Raw genomic sequence first — 9,109 nt, 5'->3', positions numbered from 1 at the left:
TACCATATACGGCTGAGTTCCAAAGCCCTCCAAGACAAACCTGCCCCACCAGCACCTCCACACATTAACCCTCCTCCCCTAACTCATAAAAACTTGACCGAACCACAGACTGGGTAGACAGGTTTGAGCTGTGCCTCCTGTCTCCTTGCCAGTTGACCTCACAATAAAGGTTTTTCTTTTCTCAAAAGTTGGTACCATAGTATTGGCTTCTATGCATGTTGGGCAGTGAGCCCTTTTTCAGTAACACTGACAGCACAGTATGAAGTGGTCCACTTCTGCCCATACTGCCTTGAGCTAAAACAAGTCATGTAGCTGAGCCTCAACCCAAAGGGCGGGGACCTGCATCTGCTTTTAGGGGAGCAACTGCAAAACTGCCTGGCAAAGAACATGGTTACAGGAAGGGGAAAAGAATTAGGGCCAGAAACTCGTCCTACACACACTTTGCATGGGAACGTTCTAAGGGTAGAGGCATGGTCTAGGGAGAAAGGGACCTGACCTGGGGAACCATCTCAAATTTGAGGTCACCTTTGACTGGAATTTGCCAATAAGGAAGCAGTTGACTCCTTATTAATGATAAAAAAGAAAAAAAAGCCAACATTCACTAGGCACTTACTCTCTGCTAGGTATCATTCTAGATGCTTTACATGAATAAATCCATTTTAATCCTCATAAAAACCTTTTGAGGTGGGTTCAGTGATTATCTTCATTTTGCAGATGAATCAGCTGAGGCACAAGGAGGAGATGAAACTTGTTCAAGGTCACAGAACTAGTCAGCACCAGAGCCAGATCTGGACCCAGGCAATCAGGCTCTGGCACACACCCTCCCAAGCTCAGGTAATACTATCTTTGCCATAGAGAGCATGGCTTGAACACCCACGCCCCTAGTCTGTCCTGCGCCCATCCACAGTCTCAGGGGCTGCTCAAGAATGGAAGAAGCTTTAGATGTGGGGAGGGGAGGTGGAAGCTTAGGGGTGGGACACAGCTTGATTAGAGAAGCTGTTGGTTGTCGGAGGGTGGGGTGGAGACAGGAGCTCAGACCAAGGCAGCTAAGCTTGGACCGAGGTAGCAAGGGGAAGGAGTAGAAAAGGAATTCAGGCTTCTCAGGGATTCAGGAAGGGATGATGAGGGCAAGAGAAAGGCCGGGTGGGGTCCAGTGCCTAGAAAGAGACTGAAGGGAGACTTGATTTTGAGACTTTACACAAAACTCGTCTCTGAAAGGGAACCCTCTTGCACTGTTGGTGGGAATGTAAATTGATACAGCCACTATGGAGAACAATATGGAGGTTCCTTAAAAAACTAAAAATAGAATTACCATATGACCCAGCAATCCCACTACTGGGCATATACTCAGAGAAAACCATAATTCAAAAAGACACATGCACCCCAATGTTCATTGCAGCACTATTTACAATAGCCAGGTCATGGAAGCAACCTAAATGCCCATCAACAGACGAATGGTTAAAGAAGTTGTGGTACATATATACAATGGAATATTACTCAGCCATAAAAAGGAACGAAATTGAGTCATTTGTTGAGACGTGGATGGATCTAGAGACTGTCATACAGAGTGAAGTAAGTCAGAAAGAGAAAAACAAATATCGTATATTAACGCATGTATGTGGAACCTCGAAAAATGGTACAGATGAACTGGTTTGCAGGGCAGAAGTTGAGACACAGATGTAGAGAACAGACACATGGACACCAAGGGGGGAAAACTGCGGTGGGGTGGGGATGGTGGTGTGCTGAATTGGGCGATTGGGATTGACATGTATACACTGATGTGTATAAAATTGATGACTAATAAGAACCTGCAGTATAAAAAAACAAACAAACAAAACAACTAATACTAAACTTTCATTGGGTTATTTGTATGGAAATATGTTAATATAAATGTTTCAGACATTACATGAAATTTCTAAAAAAAAAACAAACAAAAAAAAACAACTCATCTCTGCATCTCTTGTCTCCCTAAATTGGTCAGACCTGGGGCTCCTTGTCAAAGCCATACTAAGAGTGAGGGCAGAAGGGCAGGATTGGAGCTGGGGGAGAGCAGATGCTCTAGGATCGTATCTCAGGCAGCCCAGGATTTGAGTGGTGATAAAGAGACGGGGGACAAGGATTCCCCTGAGGCACATTGCCAGTTTCTATTCAACTTGTCACTCACTTCAGTCACTCCTCTTATTTTCTGTTATGATAAACAACAATAACAGCTTACTCAGGGAGCATTTTCTAAAAGACAAGCATTTTCAGACACAGAGATTACATTTGACACTCACAACCATCTCACATGGGAAACAGCACATTTTAAAAATAAGGATACCAGGGCTCAGAGAGGTCAAGTGTCATGTCCAGGATCACAGCTAATTAGAGGAAGTGGAATCAGCACCATCACCTCTTAGCCCTGCACCATCCTCACATCTTTCCTTGTAAGGACGGAGAGCATGGAATGAAGTCAAGTTTGATCTCTTGAGAGAAGGTGGTACTTTGTATCAATCATTCACACTTCAGTATGATGTATTTCCAGTCTGGTCCTGAGAGTAAAACAACAATAGGACATACTCACTGAAAAGTTGCAACAAAGGCTCCACCAAGGGGTGGAAGGGAAGGAGTGCAGTGAATATCAAAAAACAATGTCACCCCGTCTCAATTTCTCCCTCCTGGGAGGCTCAACTGTTGGAACCAAGCTTACAGAAGTTCAGGACAAGGCAGAAGGTGTCTGATGAAGACAGTCAAGTAATAATAATTATTGAGATCCTCTGGGTGCAGGGTCCTGTGCTGAGCATCTGGGAGGCTGTAGTAAAGAAGGCAAGGGTGCTTACATTCCAGGATGGGGAGATGCAATAAATAAGTACATGAATAAGAATGTGATAGGACTTCCCTGGCGGTCCAGTGGTTAAGACTCCGTGCTTCCAATGCAGGGGGCGCAGGTTCGATTCCTGGTCAGGGAACTAAGATCCCACATGCCCTGCAAAGAACGTGAAGTAGGACAGGTGCTGTAAAGACGGCACGTCATGAAGAGATGAAGAGTTTTGAGAGTGGCAGGGTGGGGTTACTACTTTGGATTTGGGAGTCAGGGAAGGCCTCTCCAAGAAGGTGACACTAGGATAAAACTTGAACAAAGAAAAGGTACCAGGCTGGCCAAGATCTTCTTGATTGGAAGAACAAGAACAAGAACAAGAACCCAATCAATGCAAAAAAGTTTAAATGACAGCAGCAATAATAATAGTGGAATGGTAGTCAGCGTTGCTAACCCTTATGTAGCACTTATTATGTGATAGGCACTGCTCTAAGTAATTTCCATATGTTACATCATGTCATTCATACTCACCACAATGCTGTGAGGTAGGTATTATCACAATCCTCATTTGACAGTGAGAAAAAATGAGGCAAAGAGAGGTTAAGTGACTTAACCAAGAAGAGATAAGAACCAGAAGAAGAGAAAGTCGCTGGTTGGTCTGTGGTCAGGTCCCTACGGTCCCAGCACTGAGTCTGAAGAGGCAAGATGGTCAAAGAACCCAGGGGTATTTGGCGGCCTTTTCCAGACTATGTGCGGTACCCCAACTTCTAACACCAAGCTCAATGCCAAGAGTCTAACGGAGCTGCAGCACTAAAGTGATCATGTCATCAGATGAGCGGGTGCAGCACCCAGCCCCCTCCCCTCCCAGATTCCCCCACTCGGGAAGCGTTTGCAGCAGAGGGCTGGGTGGGAGGCCAGCTGCACACCGCCCACTGCTCCTCTCATTTCCACTATAAATAACACAGTTAAGAAAAAGAAACCCACACGCAGGGGCACTTTCATCGTTACACCCTCTTTCTGGTCTGCTTACTCCATACAAGTGATGTGACGATCTGAATTCAAAGTCAGGCGTGGTGAACTGCAGTGTGTCAGGAAACCAAATAGTTGGTGTCAAGAGATCCAGGTGGAAAGGAAGGGGTGTTGGCTCTCTTAAAGACTTCATGCTCCTCTTCCTGCAAGACCTGACCTCAGCTAAAGATGTCATTAGCCAAGTCATAGCCCCCCTCCACTGCTCCCCTGACCCCTCTGTCTCCCTTTGTTGTTGTTCTGATAATTAATAGAGAACATGTCACATTACAGCATTGTAGGAGTTGGATAGATAGTGGGGGAGGAAAAGGAAGAGAGGGGAGGGGAGGATACATCTGAGATGAAGGGAAAGAAAAAGGACGTAACCAAGCTTGCTCCCAAAGAACTCATAGTGATGGTGCAAATGGGCACATAAACATGTGATGACAACTCAATTTGGCACATGGTTTAGAATAGATCTGACCAAGATGTGGTGGCAGCCCTGAGCCAGCAACAACGTCTGCAAAAATGTCCTTTAATCTGAGTCTTGGAAAGTGAGTAGGAGTTTTCCAGGTAGAAACAGGCAGGAAAGGGCACTGCAGGCAGAGGAAAGAAATATGCACAAGCAAGACACAGAAAAGAGCCCATCATCCACAGGGAGATAAGACTGGGATGCCCATCAAGGCTGTAGATATCATCATGCTGTATTCTTCCTCCAAAGTTGACATCTTAGAGCAACTGGTAGTATCCCACACCCATCCAGACACTAGAACTAGCCATTTCTGCCTTAGGACATTTTTTAGCTTTGTTGCTGACTCTGGTCCCCAATGCCACCACTGGCACTGAGGGTCAACCATCTATGGCCTCTTTGGTAGGTCTTTCTTATGACAACAGCCTGGTCTCCCTGCTACCTGATTCTCCTCACCCCCAACTTGTCCACTCTCAATGACTCCCTGTTTCTGAGCCAATTTTGGAGAAGTTTTGGAGTCTACCTAGATAATGGTGATAATCGGAGGAGAATGTCACTTGCTTCAGCTAGAGCCCGGATTGCCCAGCAAAAGACGAGTTAGAAAGCAAGCTGACTTAGAAAGACCAGAGAACCAGGGAGCAGGACCATAGCGAGGCTAATGATAGAGGCAGGGTTCATTCATCCAACAATACGGTAGACTTCTGACTCTGAGTTTCACCTCTCTGGATGTGGGCATAAGACAGCACAAAAAGAAGACACAGTGCCCACTGTCTGCCCTCATGGAGCTTGGAGGAGACAGCCATTAATCCAATAACTACACAAATAAAGGCAAAATTACAAACCATGATAAACAGTGTGAAGAATATTTCAAAGGAGCTCTGTGTGCTTACAATGGTGGTGAAGGCAGTCAAGGAAGACTTCCAAGGATAGGACATTTGAGCCAAGATTTGAAGGGTGGGTTAACTAGGTAAAAGATGGAGAGAAGGAGTAGTTCTACTTACAAGCTAAGAAAGTTAGCCTAGGAGTAATATTATTGGATTTGAATCATATCCCCACCGATGGTTAACTTGGGGCAAATTATTTCACCCTTGCATGTCTTGGTTGCCTTGACTGCAAAATGGAGGTAGCAATTACCTTAGAGATTTGTTATAAAGATTCAATAAGACAAAGCATTTACAGTAGATAGTACAGTACAGAGTACCAGTAATAGTTATTGTGGTTGTAGTGGTGATGATTAAAATGATGCTGTTAGGATGATGGTAGTGGTGATGGTGGTGGTGATTATGGTGATGATCATGATATTGTTGATGGTCATTATGAGAATGATGATGGTGATAATGATGTTAATGGCGTTGACAAGGATGATGATGACTTCTGCACTCACAGCAACAGGAACAACATATGTAAATACCCTCAGGTTGAAGGAGGCATGGGGATAGGAGGTGTTAAAGAGAGGAGACAGGCATGTCTCTTAAGGCAGACAGAGCCAGACTCTGCAAATGCCCAGTTATAGACTCCAGACCCCAAGCTTCCTCAAAACGTAATCAAAGTGCTCTAAAAGTGCTATTACAGCAATGACTCAGATTCAGTTAAAATTTCTTGAGCTCCCTGCCTTGAGAGGTCCTGCCTTGGGAATTCCCTGGTGATCCAGTGGTTAGTACTCCGTGCTTCCTTTGCAGGGGGCCCGGGTTCGATCCCTGGTCAGGGAATTAAGATCCAGCATGCCGCGTGGCGTGGCCAAAAAAAAAAAAAAAAGTCCTGCCATTATACCAACAGTACCAGCAGGGAAGCCAGTGTTAAGTGAGTACCTACTATGTGCTGGGCAATTACTCATGTGTTACTCTGTTTGATCCTCATGACATTTACTAGGTGGCTGGCACCATGCTGAGCACAGATAACATGTTGAGAAGCAGGATACAGACAATTACGCTCATTTTACACAGAAGAAAATAAACAAAGCGTAGAAAGTTTAATTAATTATCCAGGTTACACAGCTAATAAATCATAAAGACAGGGTTTCAACCCAGGCTCAAATGTCTCCTAGTTTAAGCCCTTTCTTCTCTGTACCACAATGACTTCTGGTGCTTAGTCAGAGGATGTGCAGACTTATAGAGTCAGAGCTGCAGGACCCAGGTCCCAGTCAGCAAAGGAGCTCTCTCCTGCTTCATCCCTAGTGGGGGCGGCTCCCCCGATGTCAGCAGAGTTCACAGAAAGTCCTCATCAAGTCCCACGATCCACAATTTGTAAGTCACTATTCATAAGAGATGACAAGAGGGGAAAAGGATGCATGTGTTCACTGAGCCCCTACAAGACGGTAGGTGCTTTATAGACATTATTTCATGGAGGCCAACCCCATTCCTTACTCAGATATTACTGCCTCCTACTTATAAGATAAAGGAACTAAGACTCAGAGTGGTTGCAAAACTTGTCCAAGGTCACACAATGGAGGGTGTCATATTTAAATCCAGGACTGACTGACTCCAAGGCCCAGTCTCTTTAGCCACTTTCTTTTTTTTTTTTTTCCCTTTCAATTCATTTAATTTCAACAATCTGTCAAAAAAAAAAAGAGCCAATAAAGAAATACTGAATTACATTTTGTTGGTTTTTTTAAACCCTCAAACTCCTGACTTATAAAAACAGCTTGTGTGTCTTCCACCCTGACCACCCTGCTACTTTTCCATATACCACAGGCCACCCACAGATACAAAGCCAGGGCGGCCGGGGGGAAGCTGACGTGCTCTACTTGGAGCCAGAAGACAGGAGGGCGATGAGGCCCGAGGAAGCACTTACGGACAAAATGTAGTTCACTGTGGGGTTGAAGTTCTTCAATATAAAGAAGGAAGCAACAATGACCAAGACCAGAAATAGGGTGTTATTATTATAGAAGATGGAAAATGTTGTAGCTTCATAATCAGCAACTTCATTCTTCTTCCACAAGAGTCTTTCATCTTTTTCCTTCCGAGACATCTTTCTATCACCAGCTTCAGAAAGTTTTCGAGTCACTTCTTCGGAAACAGCATCCTCCCTCTTCTGTGCTACTTTGTGCTTGAGAACAAATTTCACATTTTTGTATGCAAAGGCTACCAAATAAGTGCTTACTGGGGTCATCACACTATACAGAACAGCAGACTGAATAAGATCCATATGCCATATTTGCCAATATAGCCAGACGGGGATGGCGGGCACGATGAAGGCGTTCCCGAAGAAGAGCACCAAGGACTTGGCCAAGAGGCTGTGGCTGAAATCCTGCAGGAGCAGGTCCTCTGCGGACTGCTGCTTGGAGCCGCCTTTGGGAGCCATGGTGAAACCGCAGCCGCGAGACGGGAGGGCCAAGTCAGGCGCCGAGCCGGGCAGAGGCCTCTGGCACCTCCCCTGCGGCCACCGCGTATCTGCTAACGACCCCTCTTTAGCCACTTTCTCCCAATTGTTCTTTTGTGATGCAACACACGCACACACACACAGCCAAACACAGCCATAGACACACACAGATTTTACCCCAACTCAGAATGCATCAAAATGTGTATCAATTCATAAAGCTTTTAAAAATGCCCTACCTCTGAGACCAGAGGAGGAAGAATGAAGGAGATTGCTGCCTGCTTTCCTTATGTGTTTAGGCTGCAGCAGAGCTTTTAGATATTTCCAAGCACTTGGCCACCTCTTCTGTGCTCCGGGAAGGATAATAGACTATCCAGCTGAGGTTTCATGGTTGAGGCTTTAGACACTGGAAAACAGGTTTTCAGTGGCTATTTATTCACCTGCAGTGTCCTCAGCTGCTCCAGGAACTGAAGTTACCACAGATGCCCAGGCAGGGACTGAGCGGGGATGCTGGATACACATTTGGGTCCGTTCATTACATATTCGTGTATGTGACTTTCCAGAGACAATGGTTAAAAGAGAGTTACAATTGCAGACTCTTCCTTTCTAGCTATGCCTTGAGCAGTTCATTTAATCTTTTTATGCTTTGTTTTACCATCTGGGAAAGGGAATAACAGCATTGTCACCAATCTTATCTTAGTCAGCTATTACTGTGATGATCCAGGCTAACAAACAACACCCAAATCTCAGTGGTTTACCTCGACAAGCATTTATTTCTCACTCACAGCACTGTAGATCATCTGGGGCAGCTCTGCTTCAGGCTGTAGATTGAGTTCAGGTCTTTTTCATTTTAGGATGAAAGGAAGCAGGTATCTGGGGTGTGATCTTTCCGTGATTAATCACAGGAGTGTAAGAGGGCTGGCCAAATCACTTGAGCACATTTCAAACTTTTGGTTGGGATCCACTCACATCCCAATAGCCAAAATCAACCACATGGCCAGGTATAAAGTCAGTCTGGGGAATGGAAAGAGTGGGGAGGTGTTCCAGTTACCAGCGGTGTATAAAAATGTATTTCAAAACTTAGCGGCCCACACCAGCCATTTTATTTCACTTGTGACTTAACCGGTCAGGAGTTTGGGGAGGGCTTAGCTGGACTCTCTCCAGGGGTTGTAGTCAGGTGGCAGCTGAGGCTGCAGTCATCTGAAGGCTCAGCCGGGCTGGACATCCAGGATGGCTCCCTCACATGGCTGGCACATAAGGCTGGCAGTCATCCGGGCTGGACCAAAGTGCCCACATGTGGCCGCCCCAGCACGGACGTCTCAGCGTAGCTGGATTCCTCATGGGATGCCTGGCTTCCCCCAGCTACGTGTCCCAAGAGACCAGGTGGAAGCTGCATGACTTTCTCTGACTTATCCTCCAAAGTCATGCAGCATCAGTTCCACCGCACTGTACTGGTTACAAATAAGTTACTAAAAACAGCCCAGATTCAAGGGCAGGGGACATAGACCCCCACCTCTCAATGG

At 45.6% G+C, this 9,109-nt stretch overlaps 1 protein-coding gene across 1 annotated transcript; it reads right to left on the bottom strand.

Annotated features, from left to right (window-relative positions):
- Positions 1-6,997: 6,997 nt before the first annotated feature.
- On the bottom strand, positions 6,998-7,571 carry LOC103014620 (translocon-associated protein subunit gamma-like). Its single transcript, XM_057529520.1, has one exon. It carries the CDS (start codon positions 7,569-7,571, stop codon positions 7,011-7,013), a length of 561 nt encoding a protein of 186 aa, XP_057385503.1. The 3' UTR covers positions 6,998-7,010.
- Between the last annotated feature and the right edge of the window lie 1,538 nt (positions 7,572-9,109).

Source organism: Balaenoptera acutorostrata, chromosome 15, assembly GCF_949987535.1.
Source record: "Balaenoptera acutorostrata chromosome 15, mBalAcu1.1, whole genome shotgun sequence".
NCBI classification, from domain to species: Eukaryota; Metazoa; Chordata; class Mammalia; order Artiodactyla; family Balaenopteridae; genus Balaenoptera; species Balaenoptera acutorostrata.
The sequence above is the reverse complement of the archived record's forward strand: the minus strand, read 5'-3'. Positions and strand labels throughout refer to the sequence as shown.